This window comes from Macrobrachium rosenbergii, chromosome 17, assembly GCF_040412425.1.
Source record: "Macrobrachium rosenbergii isolate ZJJX-2024 chromosome 17, ASM4041242v1, whole genome shotgun sequence".
NCBI lineage: Eukaryota > Metazoa > Arthropoda > Malacostraca > Decapoda > Palaemonidae > Macrobrachium > Macrobrachium rosenbergii.
Genome location: NC_089757.1, coordinates 13,133,334 through 13,161,054, shown reverse-complemented (window position 1 = coordinate 13,161,054; position 27,721 = coordinate 13,133,334). Strand labels below are relative to the sequence as shown.

At 40.0% G+C, this 27,721-nt stretch overlaps 1 protein-coding gene across 2 annotated transcripts; it reads left to right on the top strand.

Annotated features, from left to right (window-relative positions):
• Positions 1-342: 342 nt before the first annotated feature.
• Positions 343-14,942, top strand: LOC136847745 (uncharacterized). 2 transcript variants are annotated; one of them, XR_010855821.1, is made up of 3 exons: positions 343-453; positions 11,729-13,396; positions 13,585-14,942. XR_010855821.1 is itself a non-coding variant. In XM_067119619.1 (2 exons), the coding sequence occupies exon 2, from the start codon at positions 11,729-11,731 to the stop codon at positions 13,037-13,039; it is 1,311 nt and encodes a 436-aa protein (XP_066975720.1). In that variant the 5' UTR covers positions 343-453; the 3' UTR covers positions 13,040-14,942. The 2 variants fall into 2 exon arrangements, 1 of the variants encoding a protein (XP_066975720.1); XM_067119619.1 differs by having other exon boundaries at positions 11,729-14,942.
• Positions 14,943-27,721: the final 12,779 nt, after the last annotated feature.

Here is a 27,721-nt window from a genome sequence, read left to right as displayed (position 1 = left end):
TATATCATACATCCTTGACTCAAAATTGACGACAAATATAATGCATAGTAATGAGAAAAAGGGAGAGTTTAATTTAATACCACAAGCACTGCTATGAGCGCTTTGTTTAGTATCAGGACGCTAGCAAGAAGACCACTGTTGGTCTCTCCGTGGTCTCAACGCTAGTCAATGAATGTTAGGATAAAAAAAAAAATGTCGGTAAATAGCACGATATTTTTTGTATTAAGTATGTTTGGAGACTTTTGGGTCCATAGTAAAATAATACAAAGGAAAATTCTTATGTTGTCAGATCTTTCAGCACCATCACTCAAGGCTTTTAAAAATTTGAAATATTGTATGGTAGAAGAACTCGTTAGCCTATTGGAATGCGAGACTGCAACTTAGTGTTCAGTCTCGATTTGGTAGTCCACTGTTCCTGTATTATCAAATGCCGTCTCCTTCCTACTACTGAAAGTAAGTCTTGTTCTGGTGCATTAGCTCTTCAATCTGTATAAATTGAGTAGATTAAAGTGCTATACAATCATAACCTGCAGAAAAGAGTATTTTACACACGAAAACTTAGTCAAATTGTTGGCTTTTAACCTGCCTCATGCACAGACTTTGTCTTCATAGGAAAAGTATGCCTTAGTTTTACCAGACCACTGAGCTGATTAACAATTGGCTCGTTGGTGTAGTTTTCGGCGGGTTTTGATAATTATGTATTTTTGCATCCAGGGAAATTAGTGGAATGAAATCAGGCAGGTTTCGGTCAAGTTTCAAGGCAAAGCAGGACAATGAACTGGGTACTAAGCTGTTAGGCTATGCTCACCAGTAGGTTGAGGTCAAGGAAGGTAGGCAAAAAGTAGGCTTCGAGATTTAAAGTCTGCTTAGGCTACTAGACTAGCTACAAATAGGCCTAAGTTTGTGTAAGACATTCTGTATAGCTTTGGACTTCAAAGCTGAAGTATTAAGATAAGACAAAATGTTAAGCGTCTGCTTAGGCTACTAGACTAGCTACAAATAGGCCTAAGTTTGTGTAAGACATTCTGTATAGCTTTGGACTTCAAAGCTGAAGTATTAAGATAAGACAAAATGTTAAGTTTTATGTATAATACTTTACAAGTCTTTTCAGTGTTATGAGTTTGATAGGACCAAAGAAACCTAAGGATAAGTTGTGCACAAACCTTACTATAGTAGTCTAATGCTTGAAGGACCCATAGCATTTATAGTTCCAGCTAATATAAGTTTGGGCTAGGCTAACTGATCTTCAGCTGTGGGTTATAGCATAGTAAAGTAGGAGTTTTGAAAACCCTGATTATTGTTATCTTTAAGTACCTGTGGCTTGACCTGACCATTTAGCTATCGCAGGCATTAAAAAAAAGTTTATTTGTTAAATTACAGCTTTTAAAACTTTTATGGTAAATTTTTACTTTACTACAAGTCCCACTCCCAGAAACACCAAGTTTAGTGAGAGGCATTTGGGTCGTTTCGGCCGTAGATCGTTTCGGCCATAAGTCGTTTCGGCTGTAAGCACGTTTACGTGCAAAATGGGCGCCGTGTTTAGTACCAGCCCCTTGGGGATGTACGTAAAACATGAAATAATAATGGTAAATACCATAAACATAGCGGTAAATACCATAAACATAACGTCTTACATTGTTTTGGATGTTACGGCCGAAACGACCAGGACCGAGTGAGAGTCCCACTGGTGTGAATGTTGAAATATAAACAAAGGTAATTCTAAGCCGGCTGTCGCGGTGAGCTAGACTATGGCAATTGACATTTTCCTATGTTTTTTTACTTGCTTTACTAGAATTTGAAGTAATATTTTGTTGGTTGGCTGTAACTTAACTGTAATTGACCTTTGAAGACTACACTACCGACAGGGTAGATCTAAGTTGGCATTCTGCGGCGAGCCCCCCTCCATAGCTAATATGGCAAAATAGTAACCAGTAAACACCCCTAAAAATACCAACCTAATGTACCGTAGAGGTGTTTACTGGTTACAATTTTGCCATATTAGCTATGGAGGGGGCGGTGGGCTCACTGCGGAATGCCGGCTTAGACCTACCCCGCGTTAGGTAATGCAAGTCGTTTAGTCTTCAAAGGTCAATTACAGCCGCCCGACAAAATATTACTTTAAATTCTTGTGAAGCAAGTACTGTAAAATAACATAGGAAAACGTCAAATGCCATAGCCTAGCTCACCGTGGACATCCGGCTTAGAATTACCAAACAAATGTTAAATACCTCAGTAATGGTAATTTTATAGTTGGTCTTAGCACACTTTTTGGTAATTCTAAGCCTTAGTTCCGTGGTGAGCTAGACTATGGCAATTGATGTTTTCCTATGTTGTTTTACTTGCTTTACAAGAATTTAAAGTAATATTTTGTTGGACAACTGTAACTAAACTGTAATTGACCTTTGAAGACTATACGATGGGGTAGATCTAAGTCGGCATTTTGCGGCGAGCCCCCCACCCCCTTCCATAGCTAATACGGCAAAATTGTGACCAGTAAACACACCTAGAAATACCAGCCTAACATACCCTAGGGGTGTTTACTGGTTACAATTTTGCCGTATTAGCTATGGGGGGTGGGGGCTCGCTGCAGAATGCCGGCTTAGATCTACATCGTCGTGTAACCTTCAAAGGTCAATTACAGTTTAGTTACAGCTGGCTAACAAAATACTACTTTAAATTCTTGTAAAGCAAGTAAAATAACATAGGAAAATGTCAATTGCCATAGTCTAGCTCACCGCGGAACTACGGCTTAGAATTAACCTTGTTATTTTTAAGTACCTGTGGCTTAACCTGACCATTTAGCTCTCTCAGGCCATTAAAATAAAGTTTGTGTTTTATTTGTTAACTTACAGCTTTTAAAACTTATGGTAAATTTTTACTTTACTGCAAGTCCCACTCCAAGAAACACCAAATTTAGTAAGAGTCCCACTGTTGTGAATGTTGAAATATAAACAAAGGTTAAATACCTCAGTGATGGTAAATTTATAATTGGTCTTAACACACTTTTTGGTAATTCTAAGCCGTGGTTCCGTGGTGAGCTAGACTATGGCAATTGACGTTTTCCTATGTTATTTTACTTGCTTTACAAGAATTTAAAGTAATATGTTGTTGGGCAACTGTAACTAAACTGTAATTGACCTTTGAAGACTACACGATGGGGTAGATCTAAGCCGGCATTCCGCGGCAAGCCCCTAACCCCCCTCCATAGCTAATACGGCAAAATTGTAACCAGTAAGCACCCCTAAAAATACCAACCTAACATATCCTAGGGGTGTATACTGGTTACAATTTTGCCATATTAGCAATGGAGGGGGGTGGGGGCTTCGCCGCAGAATGCCGGCTTAGATCTACCCTATCGATAGTAGTCTTCAAAGGTCAATTACAGTGCTCTCGATTCCTTTATTCAGATGCCTCCGACCTCGGCTGGGGCGCCCTTCTGGACAGCCGGGAAGTCTACGGAACATGGACTGAGGTACAACAGAATTCTTGCATCAACATAAAGGAACTGAGAGCAATTCACCTGGGCCTCCAGTCCTTCTCAGATCTGGTCTGCGGCAAGAAGATTCTGTGGGCGGAGGAGAACCAAGTCTCTCTTGTCACCCGGTTCATTCAAGGGAGAATGAATGTGATTGCAGATGAATTAAGCTGCCTCAGACAGGTCCTTCCAACCAAATGGACCTTAGACCCAATAGTCTGCGACAACCTGTGGAAACTTAGGGGCAAACCCCCAGTGGATCTTTTTGCAATGTCAAGAAACCACCGCCTTTCCCTCTTTTGCTGTCTGGTCCCGGATCCTCAAGCATGGAGCACGGATGCCATGCTGTTGGACTGAATAGACTTAGATGTGTACGCCTTCTCTCCCTTTGGAATGATCAGGGAAGTAATCAACAAGCTGCCGACGCATCAGAACACCTCCATGACCCTAGTAGCCCCATTTTGGCTGAACAATGAATGGTTTCCAGACTTGATCCGACTCCTGGTAGACTACCCAATACTCCTTCCACAAAAACGGTCTCTGCTCAGACAACCCCACTTTCTCAGATTCCACCAAGGGTTATCTGCTCTGGCCCTGACAGGCTTCAGACTGCCAAGCGCCTTGTCAGAGCAAAAGGTTTTCGAGACAGTCTGCAGAGGCGATTGCGAGATGCAGATGAGCTGCTTCTACAAAGCTCTACCAATCAAAATGGACAGTCTTCAGAAGATGGTGCAGCCGCCATAATGTCTTCTTTTGAGACATCTATAGGTCAAATAGCCGACTTTCTGATATTCTGAAAGTCCATCAGGAAGCTATCGACCTCTACCATGAAAGGGTATAGGTCGATGCTCAGCTCAGTCTTTAAGCACAGAGGGATGGACCTGTCTTCTAATCAAGATATCACCGACTTGATCAAATCCTTTGATACGTCCAAGAAAGAAAGTTCTTCCAACGTCTCTTGGAACTTAGATGTTGTACTGAAGTGGCTTTCAGGTCCTCAATTTGAACCTCTTTGTTCTGTTTCCCTCAGGAATCTCACGAAAAAGACTTTTCAGTGGCTCTCACTACTGCCAAATGTATTAGCGAGTTACAGGCAATAGACGAGAATAGGCTATGCACAAGAGGACACAGTCCACTCTCTCACTATCTCTTGGTTTCCTTGCAAAGAACAAGGACCCTTCCAAACCCTGGCCTAGATCCTTCGTCATCAAGAACCTTATGGATATCTTAGGACCGGAGGAAGAAGAAAGACTCCTCTGTCCAGGGGGGTACCTCAGGTACTATCTTCAGAGGATGGAAAAGATTAGAGGACCTTCGAGCAACCTCTAGTGCTCTGTAAGAAACCCAGTTCGCCTGCTCTCCAAAAATGCCATATCCTTTTTTCTGAGTGAGTCAATATTAGAAGCCCATTTTCAGATCCAGGAGGAAACCTTTCCATTACTTAAGGTTAAAGCTCACGAAATTAGAGCAGTCGCAACCTCCCTCGCTTTTAAACACAACTTGTGTCTTTCCTTGATCCTACAGTTGACGTTCTGGATTTTCGCCTCACACTACCTCAAGGACATAGAAACGATGTTTGAAAATTGCAGCACTTTAGGACCTTTATCCATGGCTGGCATGGTACTGGGAGAGAAAGCATAGGGAATCTCTCTGTTCCTTTGCTATCCACTGGCCATGACTTAAGGTTTTGAGTTGATGGGAAGCCTGGGGGTACACTGTACCTGGAATACCCACCAGTTTGTATTTTTGTCATATTTACTTCACCTTATGTCATACTTATTTATACTGCTCGTGGCTTTACATGTCAATTGTCCTGGCTTACATTCGGAGGCTACCATTCATTTTAGGACAATTAACTCAGACTAGCCTATATATAACGACTCAATCCTGGGCATAGGCCAAACAGGTGTAACACACCGGCCTAGGTTAATAAATCCCGGATTACTCTTAGCTTGGACTGGTACTTGACGTCGTTGACGGACGAATCTTCATTTTGTAGTTAGGGTTGAGGGAAACGCCGACTTCCACGGGTTGTTTAATGCTTCTCAGTAGGTTACATGGTGTAAACAACTTATTCCTAATGTTCCTTCCATAATTGTTAGAACTTCTTTTTACATAGGTACTTATACTGGTTCTTGTACAGACACCCTATACTGGTTCATGTAAGAATGCCCTAGACTGGTTCATGTATTACGAATGCCCTAGACTGGTTCCCTGTAATACAAAAAGGTCATTTAGGACAGCCATCTTGTGCCAAACAGCATGCAGTCCTTAGCCTAGGCTATGCTGTGCTCATGCCTAACTTAACTGTTACACTACACAGTTAGCCTGGCTTTTCATGCATAAGAGGTGTAATTGAAGTCAAGAATTGATATATATTCATAAAATTATGGAAGAATATCACACATCTTAGCCTATGGTTGGTGGCACTGCAACCACATGCAAGCTCATCATGTTGCAACTTACGTAACATTACCATAACAACTCTTGGTAATTTGTTATTACATTAAGGCAAAGATACACAAGAACACTGTTAAGTGTTATGGCAACATGTACAATATAAACTAAGATATGTGCATACCTTTTACAAGGGAGAAACACGGCATTTCGAATGAAAATAAGGGGAACTACATCCCTTTCCCCTCTGAAGTCGCCACACATGTCTTGAACAGTGCGAGTTGAGCTTACGCAACTACGCACTTGGTTGAACTTACGCACTTACGTACGCACACTCGATCATAGACAATCTCAATTTCGAGTGGTTAAGTCAACTTATTGATAAGATGAAAACCAATTCGTTTTTCCAGTCCACCAATTATGAAGGGTATTGTCATTAATTCAAAAGAAGGATTTCCATCATTACATTTTATTATTGATAATGGTTGGGTTTTGGTGTTATTCTGTGGTGTAGGTGATAGTGCTGCCATTTTCTGTTCTGGTCTTCACCCAGGGCAAGGGCATCTTTTAAAACTTTGTCAGCATACGGTGTACTTCCTCCAGTGCATTAGGTTCCCACTAATGTAGTGGCGGCCCTTGGCTATACTGTACTGCCATGTCCACTACAAGTTGAGAGAAGTGCCGACCAGAGGCAGTACGTACCTGCAGAAGCTCTCTCAACAGGTAAGGAAACGACAATCATTTATTCAGTGTTAGCAACCTTTCTATTTCAAATTCATTATATACTTAATGCTTTGGAGTAGAAATGTCCATGCTCTTTCCCACCACTAACAATGTGGAATCAGCTGTGTAATTACTTGGTAAGTTACTTACATAAAAATGACATTTTTTATGATAAAATAAAGTTTTATATATACTTACCAAGTAATTACATGATCGGAGCCTGTCCTCCTCCCCTTGCATGGACAATAGAGCGCAAAACGAATTGAGCTCTCTGCTGGGTTGTTTCGTGGGCACCATCCGGGACCTTGTCACCTACACACTAACGATAACAGCGCCACCGCACGAATTTTGAATTTTTAAGCTGCCGTAGGTTAGGGAACCAACAGCTATGTAATTACTTGGTAAGTATATATAAAACTTCATTTTATCATAAAAATGTCATGTTCCTCTGCGAATGTGCATCAGGGAAAGTGGTCCATCTTCTGCAGTTAGTGTCATAGAAGGGGTACTTCTCTGGTTGGAGCATCTGTGTAGCAGATTGCAGACTTCCTCGTCTACCTCTGCCAAGATGGCCGCCTTTCATTAGCTGCAGTCAAAGGATATCTCCTGCCCTCTTGCAGGTATCTAAATTGAAGGAGCTAGACCTCACTTCTTTAGTGGAGCCTTCATTGCTAATGAGGAGTTGCAAAAAGTCTTGTCCACTTGTGTTGTTTTGGTGCTTAGGAGTCTCACTAGGCCACCCTTCAAGCCCATATTTCATGCTGTGGACTATGACCTTATCTTAAAGACTGTTTTCCTTGTAGCTCTGGCCTTGGTAAAAAGGGTGGGGTTGCTAAATCGGCTGTCATATTTTTTCTGGCATATGGAAAGGTGGGAATCTCTCCTGTTTTCCTTCGCACCTGAGTTTGTGGCCAAAACTCAGGATCCTTCAATTCCAGATGAGAGATCTGAGAGTTTCATGATCCTTTCCCTCCAAGACTTTCTCGGTGGAGACCCAGATGAGACACTCCTCTGCCCATTCTGTGCTGTAAAATAATATTTGAAAAGGACTCACTCAGCAAGGCCACAGTGTAGGTGCTGTTTCATAAGTACTGTACTCTGCTGTCATGTAGAATGAGGTGTCTAGGAACACCCTCTCTTTCTGGTTTCCTGAAGTAATCAGATATGCCTACACCTTTGAGGATGAGGTTGGCCTTCCTTACCATGTGAGTGCTTATGAAGTCAGAGGGGTGGGTCTGTCCCTTGCTTTTTGGCAGAATTTTTGGTTGCCCAGGTAATGAGGGCAGGTTTCTAGCAGCCCCAGAGTACCTGTACCTCATTCTACCAGAAGGATGTCACCCACAAGTCCTTAGACACATTCTCCTATGGACCTGTGGTGGTTGCCCAGCAGGTTGTATAGTCACTTGAGCTAGATTCAGACAGAATAATTCAGGTTGGGAGCAGGGAGAGCTGTTGTATCACGAACTGTCATGGCAGCTGAGATTGGAGAGTGAGAAGATACCTTAACAGGGGTTGACCTGAGAAGACGCGTCGAAGGTCCGATGAGAGATGAGTTGCCTCTCGAACAGCAGCGCCCAACCCATAAGGTCTGTGGGCAGGAGGACTAATAACTGCCCTTATGTCAAGACCCAGGTTTGCTCCACATTTGGAGAAATGACAATTTGGACACTGTGTCTCGGACAACTCGAAGCTAACAAACTAGTCGTTGGCATTGGGTTGTGTCTCGGACAACTCGAAGCTAACAAACTAGTCGTTGGCATTGGGTTGAAAGTCTTGTCAACAAGGAGGCAACATAGATGTCATACTGTCTTTGGCACCATAGGTAGGGGAATGATCTATCTCATTGATCACCTTCGAAACTTGTAGAATGACAAAAGGTATAGGCTTCCAAATGTAAATGGATACCAAAGATGTCTTACTTTATTCAAAGGTACAAGTAGGCAGATCAGAACAGCGCCAACTTCAGGAAGATGAGAAAAGAAGGACTATGAACAATCTTCAAAGGTTGAACGAATTTCCAGAAGTCAAGGTGCCAAGATCGACTGTCCTTATCTCCTGACTTCAGCAAATAATACATCCATCTTGCTTGGGATATCTGGTTGGCCACTGTACTGAATGCACTTCTGTCTGCTCGTGTACTTGTAGTGGCATAGAGTAAATGAAAGGACACTAGGACCTTTTGGTGACCATGGCACTACCATGGTGTCATTGCTGTCACACTGAGGAGTGTCTATCTTGGATTTTGAGACTCTTGAAAGTCTAAAATGAAATGTGTTTTAAGTTCCAAGAAAGGAGTTGTAGGAGCCTGCCACCCTGGTCACTGTTCCAAAGAATGAAAAATCTCTGGAGGAGGATAGTGTAACCATAGCACTACCTTGGTGACATTGCTATCAAAGGAGTGCCTAATAGGACACTACCTTAGTGTTGTTGCTATCAAAGGAGTGCCTAACCGGACACTGAGACTCTTGAAACTGTCTTAAGATCCACACAATATTTTCTCTTCGGGTTGTGGATCAACTGGTCATTGCAGCAATAGCAGCTACTGCTTACATCTCCCACTCCTCACAGGAGGAGTGTAACTACTTCAAGTCAAAAGAATGGAGCTCCTAGACACCACTTTGTGTCTGAGTAGGAACCAAGAACAAGTTGTCGGGACTTAGTTTGGAGGTGTTGTTGATCTCCCGACGAATCAAGCAAAACGACAGGAAGTTGTAAGCCCAGGACTTGAATCATGGATGTGAAAGATGTCTCCTAGGTGCCAACAGCATCTGAAGTTTGTAGGAGGTCACTTATCCTAGTACTGACTAGTCCCAACGTTTCTGACCATGGATGCAAAAGGTCAACAGAATCTGGTGTTCTGGGGGTGTCACCTATCAAAGTACCAACCTGACCCAATCATTGCTAACTTCGCTGATTGGACAAGAAGCGATATTTTCAACGTGGCATGGTTGATGGCTGTTATGCACATGGTCTGTAGGGACATAGCTGAATAGTAACATCTAAAGTGTTGAGATTGAAGGAGTACTAACTGGGGAGGTGTTCAATCCTTCGAAACGTCGAGGTGTCAAGACCAGTTGCCGCTAACACTGATGTGTCTGTTGTACAGTACATCCATCATCCTGGAATGTGTCTGGTTGACTGCTGTGCTGAGTGTGCTACTGCACACCCGTGCACCTGCACCGTCTATTCCGACTCACTCAGAATAAGTATAGCATTTCAAATCGTCAGTGTTATCGTATAGCCTAAACAATTTGAAACGTACTGACCCACATTGTAGCCTAAATCTTATGCTACGACACCCAGATTACTTCAATCTTATGCTAGTTTAAATTGTGACTACAGTATATCAACACGTTGCATTGTGTATATTAACTAAACTAACAATATAAACTTAATATTGGCGCATTCAATTGTTCCTAACTTGATGTACAGTAGTTAGATTGGCGTGAGCTTAATCTCTATTTCATGACCCTCATCTAAAGCACACCGCAAGAAATTATCCTTACATTTAGATATGTGTATCTCCCAAACAAAGTTTCCCTAAATGTACTTTAGGATGAATAGGAATACTTAAATGGATTTGTAGACACCAACAATTATGGCTGCATTATTGAGTCCCCCACCAGGTCGAACCACCCTACGTAAAAGCTATGAAGCGACTGAGTTCACGGCTGTTTCTGACCGAAACCAAACCTTCGACTAACTACTGTACAAGAACCAATACCGGTAGTTGAGCAATATTACAAGTATACTTACAATCAAACACATGAAACAACGAAGACAACGTTTTTCCCTACCAAATACAAAGAATGAAACATGATATCCTTCTTCTAGATAATATGCATTTCCACTTTACGTAAATTTAAAGAGAATTTAAAACTATACCACAACTTGCGGAAAAGTACAACCTCTCTTGTTGAAGTTTCGACACCGTCAGTGGAATGCGCATCATCAATAGAGGCTATGATTGGACACTGGGGGGGCCACCCTTTCTTGTTGACTAAGGAACTACCATGGCACAGTTCTTAACAACACTATGGAAAGCCTATCCTTGGATCCTAAGGCTTGGAGAGTTAAAAAGATCCAGGTTATTGAAGTGCAGATTAGGACAGGTTAGGCTAGGTTTAGTTTAGGCTTGGCTAGGTTGGGTTAAGTACCCAACCTAACCTAACCCAACCTAGACCCTTGAAGAACAGGTAACTACCCTCTGGATGATGCTATGAAACAAGAAGACCCAGGATATTGAAGTACAGCTTTGGTAAGGTTAGGCTAGAACTAGTTAGGTCGGCTAAGTACCCAACCAAACCTAACCCAACCTAGTCCCTTGTAGAGCAGGCGACTACCTCCTGGTTGATGCCATTAGACAAGGAGTTCCAGGATATTGAAATGCAGGATTGGTAAGGTTAGACTAAAACTATAGTAATTAGGCTAGGCTAAGTTAGGTTAAGTACCCAACTTAATCTAACCCAACCTAACCTTTTGGAAGTGTATATGAATGCCCTTTGGTTGATGCTTTGAGGCACGAAGTATCTCTGTGGTGGCTTTCAACCCCAGTAAATTGTTAGGGGCTTAACTTCTTACTTGAGGAGTAAGTCTGCCTTATAAAAGGCAGTGGTTTGTATTACCAGAGCCTTTTATACACTAATCCCTTGCTTTGTCCCTGCGACCATAGGAAAAATGAAGGTGACGGTCGGTGAGTGAGGAACCTCCACTCATCCCCATCTGTGCCTGTTGACTACCTTGTTAAGTACTTTGCTACCAAGCTTCGACTGAGTCCAGCTTGCGTTGAGAGATACTCCCCATATAAAAAAAAGGCTGTGGTTTGTATAACTGGTAAAAATACAAATTATTAAAAATTTATCTTTTTTTTTTTTTTATAGGTTTTATGAATTTTTTAGTATTTTAGTAATATATTTTGGTGTCAATGTCAAGGACATTGTGACACCAGGCAACTAAACATATTGTATCAGTCGATCAGTTGGGTTTGTATAAATAAAAAAATAAAATTGTTAAACAGCACTGTAAGGGTTTAAATAAAATTGTTTTCAATAGTTAGAAGGTAAAATTAAATATTTTCAGTGGAGCTTGTCACTGGTGCTGAAACAAACATTGTAATTTTTTTAACTATTTCAGATGTTCAAAAAAATTCTCATAATATTAGCAGTAACCTGTGTTGCCATCTGCGAGGTGAACGTCACTCACTTTGTTCCAAATGAACTTCAAGCAGTGCCTACCAACAAGTCAGAACTGATGTTTGTTTTATGGAATGCTTTTTTGGCAAATTTCATCAAGTTAGACTGGAATACTACATTTGGGTATGTTGCAAATACCTCAGTAGAGGTAGCCATAATAGTCAGAACAAATGAAGCCGTACAATTAGGCAAATGGACAGTTGGTAGAAAGCGGCCTGTCTACAGCAGCTATCCTAATGAGGAAATTATTGCCCATCACCCTGAGGACTTAGGGAATGGTTTATACTTATTCAAGTTGTCAATACCCCAACCAGGTCATACCTTTTACAATAACAATGTGACCTTTGAAGCCATCATCAATGAAACACACCGGACCAACCACTCATTTATCATTCCTTTTGTCTTTTCTATGGATGGAATAGTTGCAACATCACAAGCACTCTTCTGCATCTTTTTACTTTCCATTGTCCTTATTGTACTAAAGATGGCTACTTTTCTTGGCTATAAATACTTTCTCTTTGTACCTCTAGATTGGCCACTTAGATTAGGTATTCTGCTTTCGTGTGTCTTGACAACAGTTGGCTTTTGGTATTTGTTGCATAAGTTAGTTGTGTTTGCACTTGGACCATCAGTAGTCATAGTAAACGTGATGAATATCACAATTGCTAGTCTCCTTTGTTTTTCCATTATACCCCCAAATCTGATACATATACCTCTGGGTTTCATTCACATAATTCAGCACTGGTTTAAGCCAATCTGTAATTTGTGTATATTTTATGTGACCCTGATTACCTTTACTGTATTTTTAACAACAACAGTGAATATTTTCAGCATTAACAGTTGCGTTGCAAAGGAAGCCTCAGTTCTTTTCCGAGGTGCTAAAAGTTTTATGTCACAAGGAGTTGAAGGTGTTGTACAAGATATGAAACATTTGTTTAATGAAGAATTAAGAGTGAATGAAGACTTTGAGCTTCCTAAAGATGACCTGTTTAAATCTTTCGTGGAAATGCTTGGTGCAAGTGGTGAGACGCCTTTGGATGAGTTGAAACAGTTGGGAAGAAATTATACCAAGATGCAACAGGACAAATGCTTAGGGGTGTTTGCAGACCTTGTTAATCAGTGCTCAGATTCCAAAAAGACTTGGTCACAAATTGTAAAGAGAAGTTTCATGAAACCCTTCGTAATAACACAGCGAGAATTGTATCATTCACCATCAGGAAATTTACTAGTCTTGAAAACTTGTGTGAAGTAGCAGGAGAGCCAATGAATTGCACCAAAGTTGCCAGTATTATTGAGAGTAAAGGGAAAGAAGCGTGTAAGGAACATATTGGTTCCTTACAGGAGACTTTACAACTCTTATCTCAAGCGTATAAGAAAACCAAATTTGTGTCCACCACATTTAAAGATGTAAAACAGTATGTAAACCTGGAAAATTTTGAATCCTTAAAATTGCAAATACCCTCTTTTGCACATATCACGAATATACCTACAGACATGTCACTTGGCATTGTATTGGGATTTTTCCCTTTGCTACTTTTCTTGTTTGTTTTTTATGTTCTGTTTCAGGTAATAAGAGAAAATGCCCACTACATAAATTTGTTTATCAAAGGTAAGAACATAAATGACACTCCTATTGGGAGGAAATTTAGAATGTATGATATAAAGCAAGCAGCCATGAGGCAAAGACCAAAGTTTATCTTCTGTATAGAAAATTTTTTGAAATTTGAGAGAAATAACTTACCCAATGTTAATTTTTATTTGATACTATATGTCATGTTTCTTTGGTGGTCTTTGCAGTATACTTCCCTTATTGCCTATGAAGTCAATAAGCATTTCCTGAATATGGACACGTCTTTGATACATGTGGAGAACACCTTAGAAGTCAGTGTGACAGGAAAAGGCAAAGCAATAGAAGAGTTTCAGGAGATAACAGATAAGCTTAACAATCAAAGTAAACGTTATGACATTGATTTATGCAAGTGCATAATAGAACCACCTGTGGTCCCCCATGCATTGTTCATATGGATCCTCTTCTTTTTTTTGATAGGTTGTCTTGAGAGTAAACTACAGGTTTTCATGTACTTGAAACCTAGGATTACTGGTATTTTTTTCCCAGCAGCAGCGGAGATGAACATGGAGCGATGTTATCACATAGCAGAGTTGAAAATAACTCAAATTTACAAGACCTGGCTCAAAAAATTGCAAAAAATGCCTCATGTTAAAGGTGATATAGGTAATATTGGATATTTTCGCTATTTACTGGCCATCTTGCATGGGAAGTACAATTGCACCATTTGCAAAAGATTATTGTTAAATGTTAATGGTAATAATTGTCCAAAGTATCCCAGATCAGACTTTTTACTGTGTGATTTGTGCTGGATCTTGTTAGGAGAAGAATGCCCTATATGTGCTTTTGAAAGAAAAGGTGCTTGAAAAATTGAAAAATCAGTGCTTGTTTGAATGAAGAACAAATTTAGCTTTTTGATTGATCCTTCTTCTGTAGAAGACATTTTAATTTTGGAACTGCTGTATTTAAGTTGTAATACTGTAGTAAGAATTTTAGTGAACTTTCCTAAATTCATAACAAAATACTTGACTGCAAATTTTCCATCTTGTTCATTTTGTAAGGATGATGGTAATAAGTACTTTAGTCTGTCTGTCTTTCATGTATAACAAAATACTGTATGGATTGCAAATTTTCCATCTTGCGCATTCTGTAAGGATGATGGTACAGTAATAAGTAGTTTAGTTTGTCTGTCACAATATTTTTCTTATGAGAATACAGTAGTACAAACCATCGGCTTTTACACAGGAGTATCGTTTGGTGCAAGCTGTAAACCAGTTGAAACTTGGTAAAGATAGTTAGTTACCTAAGCAGGTGGTTAACAGGTGGAGAGGCAGTGTGAATGAAGAAGTATCCTTTACTTGCTGTCCATTTTTTCACTTTTCTTTTGGATGCCAAGAGAAACGTGCTGCGCTCTCTGTCTGACTGCTGGTTGAAAGCTGTTGGGCAAGTATTTACTCATTACCTCTGCTGTTGTGTCGTAGTTTTTAGCTTTTTTTGACAACATGCTAAATTTATTGAGAAATTTAGAGCAAGAGTAATAGATCACATCACCATTTTTTGGGATTAAAATAAAACAATTCCTACCTAAGCTATAGATTTATTTACCACTAGTTTTATATGTAAAATTTTCCATGCATACAGTGTTCACTTCAAATTCCTGTAAACAACACTACTGAACAAACCTACCTAACCAGTAACTAATCTGCCTAAATATGCTATGAATCAACAAGCCATCCCAGTCTTTCCTTTTTATTTCAGTTCTCTCGGGTAATTTCAGAAATAAAAGTATACTGTGAATCACTTTACAAAGTCCTAGCACACAAGTGCTGGAATAAGAGAAAGCTGTACAGATACCACTAAAAGTACAGATACCACTACTGCAAGCATTTGAGGCAATCTTTAGTTTCAAAAAGGAATTTTGTCCATTATCACCATAACCTGGTTTTCAAGAGTAGATGTACCTACCATCATTGTTCATGCACACAGCATTTGTATGACAGCTTTAGGTTTCATCAGGGCACTCATTTTATCAATGCAAGCCTGTCTACTGCATATTTTTCCACTTCTTGTGAAGCCCTGTCTACAATAATAAGTTAACCTAGATTGAAGGCGTTGCAAACACCAGACTGCGCAATTAGTTTCATCACAATCTATGACACTGTACTGCAGTTATTCGTAAAAAACACTTCTAATGGTCGAGTACTACACTTGTTCAACAAACAGTCTTTGCTGCTCTAAGCTCTGGGATTTTATCTGAGTGAAGTAGGCATGTGCTCAAGTGCCAGCGCTTTATATGAATCTTTGGGGCAGACCCTCTTACCACATCAAACCTTAAATGAGATAGGTTCCCCATTAGTCCTAACATGAGGGAGAACAATGACGTAAACAATACAAATACGTACATAATTAAATTTAAAAATATTATAATGACAAACAATACACATACATATATAATGAAATTTAAAAATATGAGACAATGTATCCAAACTGGCCAATATACAGTCACAACATCGTGTTCATTTGTTGTATTACTGTATTGAAACTTTTGTTTTTTATTGGAATGGATAAAGAACATGATTCACATCATTGCCATGGCTGTGGCTGCCCTTGTGGGAGGCTTATGGCACCAGCAATAGCAGAGCCCCACTCTTTGTGTCTCGTGCAAGGTAAGTCTTGCTCTAAGGCTCATGCTTGCAAGGAATTTATTGGCTGGGATTTGCTGCATTGCATTAGGTTTGGGAAGAAGAGGGAAGACAACTAGTGCATGTCGGTTTTCTTGAGAAGGGAATGCTCCTCTGAGGATGCCTCTGAACCTTCTTACCCCCATCTTCCATTCCCCTTCCCTCTGAGTGTAGTATTCCTCCAAGGAATAACAGTAGATCTAAATCTGACCACATCTCTCCTAAGTACATAGGAGTTTCTGATGAAGGAGTTGCATCAAAGTTGGAAGAAGGTTCCAGTAATGACCCCTCAGGTTCTGTACACAGGACCGGTATGCCATACGGAGTGGAGGTCTGGCATGTCTCCTTTGGCTGAAGGAGGAGTGGTTTGTGCCCAGAGGGATCTTATGGGACTCAGAGGTTGCTCTCTCCTGAACATCTTCCGGCTGAGCTACAGCAGCATTTTTCTGAGAGTACAGTAATCTCTCCTGTATCTTGATAAATTTATCCAAGCCTTGTCGGATAATGGAAATTTCTGGATATAGGTGAAAAACACTATGGGTTTAAAACAGCAATGTCATACCCTTTAACTCCCCATCTTGCGAATACCCCATAACTGTTTACACTAAATATACTTATAAACTACAAGATTAAACATATAGTACTCTACTGTATGTGCTTATACACAGCACAGTAGGTACTGTACTGTACACTGTTGCACTGTAGAATAGTTTTGAAAAACATGATTCACACCTTTTTATCATTTTCTTATCCGCTTACCCAACCCAATACAGCAGGTATATTGTAAATACAGTGCACTATTTAACCTGAATAAGAACTACTCTTGAACCTGAATAACACTTTTTTGCCCTCTTTATCAATTAATCAATCTAATCATTTCCTGTGGCATCCACAGGGATGTATAGGGCCTCGGTGAACTCAACGCCACCGCATTCTGTCCTAGGCTAACTCCTCAAGATCTCCCCAACACTCATCTCCTACTTCCCGCCTCATTGTCCTTAATCACGTCTCCTTTGGCCTACCTCTACTTCTACTAAGGGCAATCCACCTTGGTGTATCTCGTACTATTCCCTGCCTCTATACACATGGCCTAGCCACTTCCAGAGTGAGAATCTAACATAACTCATCGACTGGCTGCACCCGATCTCTAATTCTGTTATTTGATATCCTATCCCTCCAATTAATTCCTAATATTCTTCTGAGTGCCTTATTTTCAAATGCTAAGAAGTTATTATCAGAAGTCACTGCACTGTACCATGATTCATGCCCATAAATCAAAATACTTCTCAAAATACTTCTAACCATTACCTTATAAATTGTGATTTTGTATGCACAGAAAAATTGCTCTTACTCCAAATATTTTTATGCATTCCCATTGCCTGATGAGCCTTTTTTAATCTTTCCATAAATTCTGTGCTCAGAGAACCATCCTTATCTAAATAAGTACGTAAATATTTAAACTTATCCACTTGCTTTACAACCAAACCTTCAATTAGACAATCCTGTGCATTTTCAATATTCATATTCATGATTTCAGTTTTACCACTATTAATAACCAAACCAACCTTTCGACCTTCACTCACTGGACAATCCAACACACACTGCATCTTTTCTGGTCCCTTGCAGATCACTATACACTAAAAAATACACTTGAAAAAGTGAAAACATCCTTTTTGATAGTGCAGTCACTTGTTTCATCCTCAAGGAGTTAACCCCCCTATGGTGTGCCAGTGCTCCATGGTGACTAGACTGTTATCAAAGAAATAACTTTTAGCCGGGTATTGTGTCATGATCAAAACACTATGACACGTGGTAAGAGTATAATGGACTCAAAGATAAGAGGACATTTTCCCTTATCTTCAGCGAAGTTGAACCCAGTTTTTCCTACTTTAAAAACAGTAAGAAGTGACTATTGCGCATGCGCGTCTACCATCTTGTTTATGACCAGGGCATGCAAAAGACCAGCCTCCATTACCTTCCAGTCAAATTAGTGTGCACAACGATTTAGTGTGCCTCACAAAATTGCTTTGATTCCAAATTTTTTCAACAGTGAGAATCGTGGAAACATCTAAACTTGAAAGGTAGGTGCTTATGTTTAAGCTCCAGTTAAAAATTATTAGTTTAAACTGTGGAACAAGTGTTTATTTTGTGTACGGAATCCAGAAACCAGACTTTGTTTTCTGAGCACATGGTCAGTGCTCTCTCGTGATCTCTGTTATTTGTGAAAGGCCAAAATATTTGAAGATTTGATCATTCTATTTAGAAGTTTTAACTAAAGAAATGTTCCACAACTAATTATTAATTTTGATAATCCCTTCAGGTAACGATGTCTACAATAGCCTAGGCGGTGGCCTACATGAGATGGTATCCTAACAAATTCAGTGAGAATAATTTAGACTATAGTAGATGTTGCTGTAGCCTATAAACTTGGATTACATATCCTAAAGATGATTTAAATGACCTGGATTAGGTAGTAACCTAAATTAAGGTAAGTAACAACCTTTGAAGACATATCCTTTTATGATCCTAGGCAGCAGCGTAGTTTACACCAAGGACCCTAGGAATTGATAAACAGGCTACAGAATTTTTCCCTTATACAGCCTGTATACTTAAGCATGATCTAAAATAATCCAGGACTAGGCAGTACTATACCTTATATTAGGTTAAGTGATAAACCTTTACAAAAATTCAGTTACTGAACTAAATCATTAGCCTAGACCATGTAATCTAGGACTAATGAAAATAGTACTGTAACCTGTGTCAGATGAGGTGGTAGCCTAGCTTTAAGGCTACATACTAAGGCAATTGTGTTTTACATAACCCATACTCTTAAGTGTGAATTAAATAATCTAGATTAGGCACTATCCTAGATTATAGCTTATATCCTTAGGTTTTAAATAAACCTAGAATACGAAACAGCTTAGAATAGGTTAAGCAAGAACCCTATGAGAATCTTCTATATTAAGCTTAATGTAGATTATACTAGAAGGATTAACAGCAGCTTGGGTTAGTTGAACAAACTAGTTCATAGAAGATTAGTCTGAATGGCATGACAATTTAGAATTGAAGTTTCACATAGCCATTGCAAAAAGACTAACAGTTTGGGTAATACAGCCATATATGGTGTCAACCTAAACCTCAAAGGATTTAAGTTAACGTAGATATTTTATAAAAGGTATTACATTTACACACTAGCAATCAAATTAACTTGTAAGATGGAATATACTAATGATACAGGGATTTACAAAAGTATCCCATATTAAAAACAATTTATACTAATTAGTTTCTAATAACAACTTGGTTTTTGCACTACAGGGCTGCCATTATGCAGGACCCTCAGCTCAAGTGTTCTGTCCCCTCGAGTAGGACGCCTTGACGAGTGAGGGCTAAGGACCCTGGCCTTTGGGCCCGGGTCCTGACGAATCATCCTACATAGTTTTTGGTTTAAAATGGCGTGGACATTTCCACATTCGCAAAATTTTACTGCTTAGTGAGTCTGAGAAGGGATCGTTTTTGGAAGGGGTTCGCATTATAAGCTAATTGTGGAGTTGTGGTGGTTGAGTCGCCACCGAGATAGTTTGGACCTAAGAGATGGTGATGGGATTTTTTCCACTGCTATCTTGAGGGCGGAACCATCTCTGGGGATCAGCCCATCGGAATCCAGGGGGCTGGTTTTGGGGGGACTCCTGGCTTTTGTCCGGAAGCCCACGAGTACGGTTGGAGTGGGGGAGTCAGTCCCCATTAGTGGGGCAGAACTCCCAGCAGGCGGATTGGCTTATACCTGGGCCACTGCAAGCGTACTGGTGCTATCCTGAAAGGGTAGGGTATGGGGTGGACTGTTGGGAGTCAACTCTCACTTGTGCCATTGGTGGAGAATGCGAATACCTGACTGATCTGTTATACTTTCTTGATATGACCAAGCAGTTTTGGGTGGTGGATGAACCAGTTTGTGTGTGGTGGTCTGATGTGTGTGCATGCTTGGCAGCTTGGGGTCTGAAATGGGCTTTGGGAGTGTGTTGGGGTGGGGAAGCTGAGCAGTGGAGCTGCCCAGTTTGTCCTTTTGATATGCTGTCGGGCCCTGTCTTGGGGCTCTTGGGTGTCGGTGTGCACTTTTTGGACCTTTGCATGGGACTGGTTTAAACTTATGGATTTGGCTTCTAGTTCTCCCTCCTGGATCCGATGACTTAATGGCACTGGCAACGACTTCTGGCATGAACATGGATACGGGCTTGGCTGTTGGACAGAAAAAAACACTGAGACACCAGGGTGTTAATAAATCTGGTGGATTTGATTCAAATAATAGGTCCTTTATTGCACTAATGTAAACTTATCATTAGATTACGAATGTTTATACAGTGTAGTGTAAGCAATTCGGCAAAAGTGGAAAGAATTAAATTAGTTCTAGAAAAAGATAAGCAGTCATTTTGTGCTTTTATCAAATTTTCCTTCTCCCTTGGAAGCTAGTGAGGCACAACAGAGACTCCATGGCCACATTCTAAATGACTCAGTTGTCAGCACGAAAGTGTTTTCAGTGAAAAACTTGAATGATGAGCCATTTGACTTTGTTCCAAAGGCTGAAGAACATGGACCAGTCCCATGTACCAGAGCTCTTCCTCCCCCTCTATGGCATGTTGCTATCTACAAGGAGGGAGGGAAAATTTGATAAAAGCTGCTGACTGCATTGAGAGCAAGGTTGGTTCCATTCCCATTGGAAATTTGAAACGGTATGGAAAGAATCTTCTAATAAAAGCTGGAAATGAGACTCAAGCAGTTCTGTTAGCTAACTTTAAACCTCCTGAAAGTGGAAATATTGAATCTATTTCATCTCACAGATTCTTTTTAATACACTGAAAGGAGTAGTTTACTCAAAAGATTTGCATGTTTTTAAAGAGGAGGAGATTCTCCATCGATGCCCTCCTTGTGTATCTCATGTAAAAAAACTGGGTGGTGATGCAGCTATCCTTTTAACCTTCTCCAATTACCTACCTGATACCATCATTGTTGGCCATGAGAGGATGCAGGTTAAAAAATATAAAAGAAGTCCTAGACAGTGTCGCAAATGCTTTGAATATGGCCACATTCAAAACTCTTGCGATAACAATAAAAAAAGATGTCCTGTGTGCTCTGCAGAGCACGATAATTTTGATGATTGCAAAGCAGCCCGATACTGTTTTCTTTGCAAGGGTGATCACACACCAAACTCTAGGGCTTGTCCCAGATATAAATTTGAACAAGACGTGTTGGCAGTGGCAGATAATGAACATATTAGCATTAGTGAAGCAAAGCGCACGGGTAATGGGGCAAACAAAAGTGCCAACACTACGTATGCTTCTGTAATAAAACTTATGAAAATCTTCCAACAATGTAAGGCCACCAATAACTGTGTCTGATGGAAGATATCACAAACCTGGTATTTCTCGAACCATAAATAATAATGAAAATCTCCAAACTGGTGAGAAACTTTCATCGGCAAGTGCTTTGAAGTCCAGTAGCAAAAATTGTACTTCCAAAAGCACAGAAAATTTATCTTCCACCACATCCACAGCTGTCGATTCATCTCCAAAAATAAGGGTGCCAAAATCGGCCAATAATTCAGGAAAATATTCTGAAAATACTTCAAACCAAAATAAGCTAAAGGAACAATCCCAATTAGATAGAGCTAGTTCAGAGCCATCAATCGCCACAGCCACAAACAAAATAATAATAAAACTACGGTTGCAACTACCAAGAAACGCACAAGAAATAGTTCCCAAATAATGATAATTTTATAATAAAAACTTCAAATGGGTTCAGTGTTTTTGGAAGACATCTCTCCTCCTAGAAAGGTGGTTCCAAAAGTAGTTTCAGAACAAAAACATCTGAGTTCAATTCAGTCTTGCCGCCCTAAGACAAATAGGATTAGTGGTGCACAGAACCACAGCAATAATTCTGAACATCAGGTTCATAATAAAAATATGAAGATCAACCAAAGACCCTGAACACCAATTCAGATGAAAAGGGATTAAGAAAACAATCTCTTATAAAGGAGAATTTCCCACTCCACCCTAGGGGAACAGTACTTCCCCTCCAAGGAGTGGGAAGTAGTTTTTTTTACCACCTTAGCATTCTTGCTCGATATTCTTCAGTGGAACTGTAAAGGTCTCAGAGCCCGTACAGAAGACCTTAAAGTTTTAATGCATGAAGTTAATCCAGGGATTATATGCCTACAGGAAACAATGTTAGGCAACTCTGTTTATAATCCTGGACTAAATTATTCAATATTTAAATCATATCCCCAATTGGTGATCGTGCCCATGGAGGTGCTGCAATTATTATTAATAAATCTCTACAGCACTCCACAATACAATTAAATACAACACTACAAGCTATCGCTATTTCAGTCATTTTGGAAAAGAGGATAACAATCTGCTCCTTTATACCTTCCACCAGACCTTGATTTTAACATTGGAGATATTCAGTCGTTAATTGACCAACTTCCAGCTCCTTTACTTTTGCTAGGTGATTTTAATGCCCACAATCCCCTTTGGGGAAGTCGGTTTTTAGATAGTAAAGGAAATTAATCGAAGACCTTATTGACAGGAATGATGTTACCCTGTATAATAATGGGTCAATGACTTTCCACAACATTCACGATAATCATTTCTCTGCACTGGACCTTAGTATTTCTTCAACTAGTATCCACCTTGATTTTAATTGGTCTGTTAATGAAGATTTAAAATGGAAGTGATCACTACCCGATCCATTTGAAATATGCTCTGAATGCTCCATCTGAAGTTTTACCTAAGTGGAAGGTAGAGGATGCAGACTGGGATAAATTTAGTAAGGGTGTCAATCTAGATAGGAGTTTGAGTCCTTTCATTCTCATCTAGATGCCTATGATTACTTTATTGAATCTACTTTGAAGAGTGCTGAAAGCTCGATTCCAAAAACAAAAGGCAAACCTCGTAGACCTGCAGTTCCCTGGTGGAATAAGACGTGGTATTCTGAGAAAAGTGACTAGGAAATGCTACAGACGTTACAAAACTAGTGGCTCCCCAGTCTAAATTAATCTACAAACGTGCTTTAGCCAAGCAGCGGCATGCTTTTATAAGAAAGCCAAAAGAGAATGTTGGCTTTACTATATTAATGGAATAAACTCCAAGACCCACACTAAGAGTGGTGTGGCGCAAAATAAGGAAACTGAGTGGAAAATTTGTTGCGTCACCATTGCCCTCGTTAAAAATAAATGACACACTAATCACAGAGCCCACTGAAGTTGCCAATGAGCTAGGAAAACACTTTTCTAAAGTTTCCAGCCCTAACAATTATTCTCCAGAATTTCAAAGAATTAGGAATTCTGAAATGTGTCTGAAGTTTGATTCGGGAAAATCTGAACCATACAACTACAAATTTTCCTAAGAGAACTTCGTGAGGCGCTCTCTCAAGTGAATCCACAGCTCCAGGTGAGGATACAATCATATATGAAATGCTGAAACACCTCCCAGATGATGCCAAAAATATTTACTGAAGATTATAAACAAAATATGGGAAACTGGAATTTTACCCAAGGACTGGAAAATATCCATAATTGTCCCAGTTAAAAAGCCTAATAAAGATGCTTTAAGCCACCAGCTATAGACCAATAGCTCTTACCAGCTGTGTATGTAAGCTGATGGAGAAAATGATAAATACTAGACTGGTTTGGCACCTGGAGACCAAAGGATTACTATCGCCATTTCAATTTGGTTTCAGAAAAAACCGCTCCACCCTTGATCCCTTGCCGAGGCTGACCAACCAAATCCAGCAAGGATTCGCCAAAAAGTGTCAGACCATTGGCATATTTTTTGACTTGGAGAAAGCATATGACACTACCTGGAGAATTGGCATCATGAAACAATTGCACAAGATGGGCATATGTGGAAGAATGGTCAGGTTTATATATTCCTTTTTATCAGACAGACTTTTTTGGTAAGAGTGGGAAACTCCTTCTCCCAACCTTTTATGCAGGAGGAAGGAGTTCCCCAAGGAAGCGTTTTAAGTGTAACACTTTTTTCAGTGGCAATAAATAGGCGTGATTGAAAAATCTCGCCCCTGTTAAATGCTCGCTTTTTGTCGATGACCTTGCAATATACTGCACAGGATATGATTCCTTGTCCGTATGTAAACATTTGCAAAGGTCTATTAATGCTATTACTAAAGTGGGCTGATGAGAATGGTTTCAAATTCTCCTCTTCCAAAACAGTTGCAGTAAGATTCACCAGGTGCCGGCGTGTGGAAGAGGTTCCTACACTTAGTTTAAAAGGGTCCATCCTTCCTTACGAGAGTGAAGTTAAATTTCTGGGGATGACTATTGACCATAAATTAACATGGGCTAGCCACATAAATGCCCTAAAGTTTAATGTTAAACAATCTATGAATATTTTAAAGGTTGTCTCTGGATTTAGTTGGGGGCTGATAAGAAATCCCTTCTGAGGCTATATGACTCTCTGTGTCGATCTAAGTTAGACTATGGCTGTCAGATTTATTCCTCAGCCTGTAAAACCAAGCTAAAGGAACTGGATGTTGTACACAACATGGGGTTGAGAATATGCTCAGGGGCTTTTAGAACTTCGCCTGTTGAAAGCATTTATGTCGACACAGATCATTTACCCCTTGATCTAAGAAGGCAAGAGCTAGGGTTGCGATACATGGCTAGAATGAAAAGTGCTCCCAAAAATCCCTCCTTTCAAGCACTAAAGGAAACAGACTCTCAAGTTTTTCTGGTACAAGAGCTTCTAAACCATTCCAAATTCGACTGAATGAGGATGTTAGGAATAATCACCTTAAATCCCAGAAAGTCCTGGAAGTAGAATATCCTGTAAATCCTCCATGGCTTATCCCAGAAGCAACAATATGTAAGAAACTGTTTAACAAAAAAGGACTGCACTGTAGAAGAGATTAGGGAAAATTCTTAGAGCACGATGTTACCCATACTAATTTTACAAAAATTTATACAGATGGATCTAAGTCAGATAGTGGTGTTGGTTGCGCTGTTATCCTTGGTGATACAGCGTACACAGCTAAATTACCTGACTCTGCATCAATATTTACTGCCGAATTAACAGCCGTAGTGTCTGCCCTAGATTTAGTTTTCAAAGTAGTGACTCTAATTTTGTCATATACTCAGACTCTAGAAGCACCTTAGAAGCTATTAAAAATTTAATAGCTTTCATCCATTAATTGAAAAAGTTCAGGAGTGGCTTTTTTCATTATATATTGTCGACGTAAATCAGTCTCTTTCTGTTGGGTCCCTTCTCACGTGGGGATTCGAGAAACGAGATGGCAGACAGGGCGCAGCTGCTAGTATTTTATCAGAAACCTCTTTTAGAAAAGTGCCTCATACAGATCTAAAAGGTCCCATTAGATCTTATGTTTTAAGTAAATGGCAATAATAAGAAATATAGAAATATTAGGGATAATGTACTACCGTGGTCTTCGTCATTCCAGCTTGACAGACGAACAGAGGTTATTTTAACGAGATTAAGGATTGGGCACACTCGTCTAACCCATCAGTTTATTTTAGAAGGAAGCAGCCCTCCAGAGTGTGCTTACTGTGACGAGACACTAACAGTGGAGCACATTCTGGTGATCTGCCCCAGATATTTTAACCAAAGAGAGATATTTTCAGGTAAATCCTGTCTGATATTTTGGGAGATGAAGCAGATATTTCTGCTATCATCTCTTTTTTAAAGTGTATTAAAATTTTTAACGATATTTAATTTAATTTATTACATCACATAGAATTTTAATGACATTAATTTTTTTTTTTTTTTGTATATAGCACATCATTCATTAAACTTCATACCCTTATTTATTGGTCACATCACTTCATTTTATTTATTAATCATTTCCTTCATGAATTCATAACTTTAACATAATTTATTTTCTTTCCATTACGGCGCTGAATGGCCTTGTTGGCCCCAGTGCCTGGGCTTTTGCCCTAAATATCATACATCCATCCATCCATCAAGTGTTCTGTAGCAAATGCTAAGTTCGCTTTTTGCCAGTTGGTACAGCCCAAACCACCTGCCATGAGCTTAGCCCTTATAAAAAAGACAAATTTGCTTGGTCACCAGATATATGTGAAAAAATCTATAGTGTGCTCTTGGCAGCAGGTTTTAAGGACAAAACAGCTCCTTTTAGCTGTCATGATGGGTTCTAGGGTTCAGCAAGGAGGAGGGAGGGGGAGATTATATCTTTCCAGCAGAACTCTGGCAGCATATATTTAACCCCTTCTCAGAAGATATATATATTTGGGCCAAACCCAGTAATATCAGTCGCCAATACCTCCCAGGTTAACCATGCGAAGGAAATAGAGAAAGTTCCTCTTGGAGGTGATTTTCTTACAAATAAAGTTGATATTGCTACCAAAATGACCTTGCTGAACCCAGAAGGATCAGGGACACAACCTTCAGCTAACCATGGGAGAAACTTTCCAGAAGGAATTCAATCCCCATGCAGCCTTCAGAAGCTGATCAGGATCCTTCCCCTAAAAGGAATACAAGGATTCACTTAACCCCAGTTGAAATGACTATATTTTTGGAGGGGTATAGTAACTCACCCAGGACCTCTGCCCCCTGGATAACAGGCAGTCACAGTTCAGCTGTGGATGCTCAGATTACACAAGCTCCCCCAAAAGGGGTATACAGTTTGTGGCATTTGATCACTTCCGTAAGGCAATTATGAGCAATATCAAAGATGCCCTTGCCACAGAACGGCTGTCGGTACCTTCAAATTCACTTTAGTATTCCCTTTCATTTAAAGACCTTTTAAGGAGATTTCCTTTAGTAAGGTATGCATACTGTAGGATAAGGAAAATTTCTTGGAGTGTTCTTGAATTGAGGGTTACGAAGTAGAGATTGTGCTCACGCCAATCTCAATAACAATTCAGGCTAAGGATATTGACTACATCAACTGAAATAATAGTAAGTTTGTACCCTTTGTCTTGGAAAATATACACACAATATTATTTTGATTGTGAGTTAGACTAATATAGTTGAAGTAACCTGGGTGTTGTAGCATAAACTTAGGCTATGATTAGGTTAGTATATTACCATTTAGGCTATAGGATCACTTACAATTTGAAATGCTGTACTAATTCTGAACGAGTCGGAATAGCAGTCTTGGGGGTTATGTAGAACAGTTTATGCCGTGGAAGTAGTGGAGGGGGCAACTTAAAGACCTACCAGATCGAAGTGAATTGTCTTATCCAGAGATGAGAGAATTCACCTGGTTGAGAATGTAGTCAGCATGATTAGAGCATGGCAATCCCAAAAGATGCCTTCGTTTCTTTCTTGGGCCCAACCAGGGCTTCTAGACCCAAAGAAAAATCTGAAGTGGTAGCCACAATCTCTTCACACAAGTCGTCGTACCCAAGAATGAGTTCAACGAAATCCTTGTTAATTACTGGAGCATAAGCTTGCTCAGGGCCTGAGACCTCCTTGGGAGCATAAAGCTATGCAGAACAAGAAGGTGCCTTGTCTTGATCAAGATCCTGTCTGCAAGAACAGGAGTGCATAGTACAAGGAGATGAAGGCCGTGGTTGGTTACGTGGCCTTGTAGGGCTCCTGTTATGTGGAAAACAGTCATGGCAGTGTGAACGAGAGCATGGATCGCGGTCCCTTCTGTAAGAACGGGAGCATGTATTACAAGGAGGAGATGATAGCTG

What these genes read in the sequence shown, in the direction of transcription:
- LOC136847745 (XM_067119619.1), top strand. Translation starts at nt 11,729, where the DNA reads ATGTTCAAAAAAATTCTCATAATATTAGCAGTAACCTGTGTTGCCATC.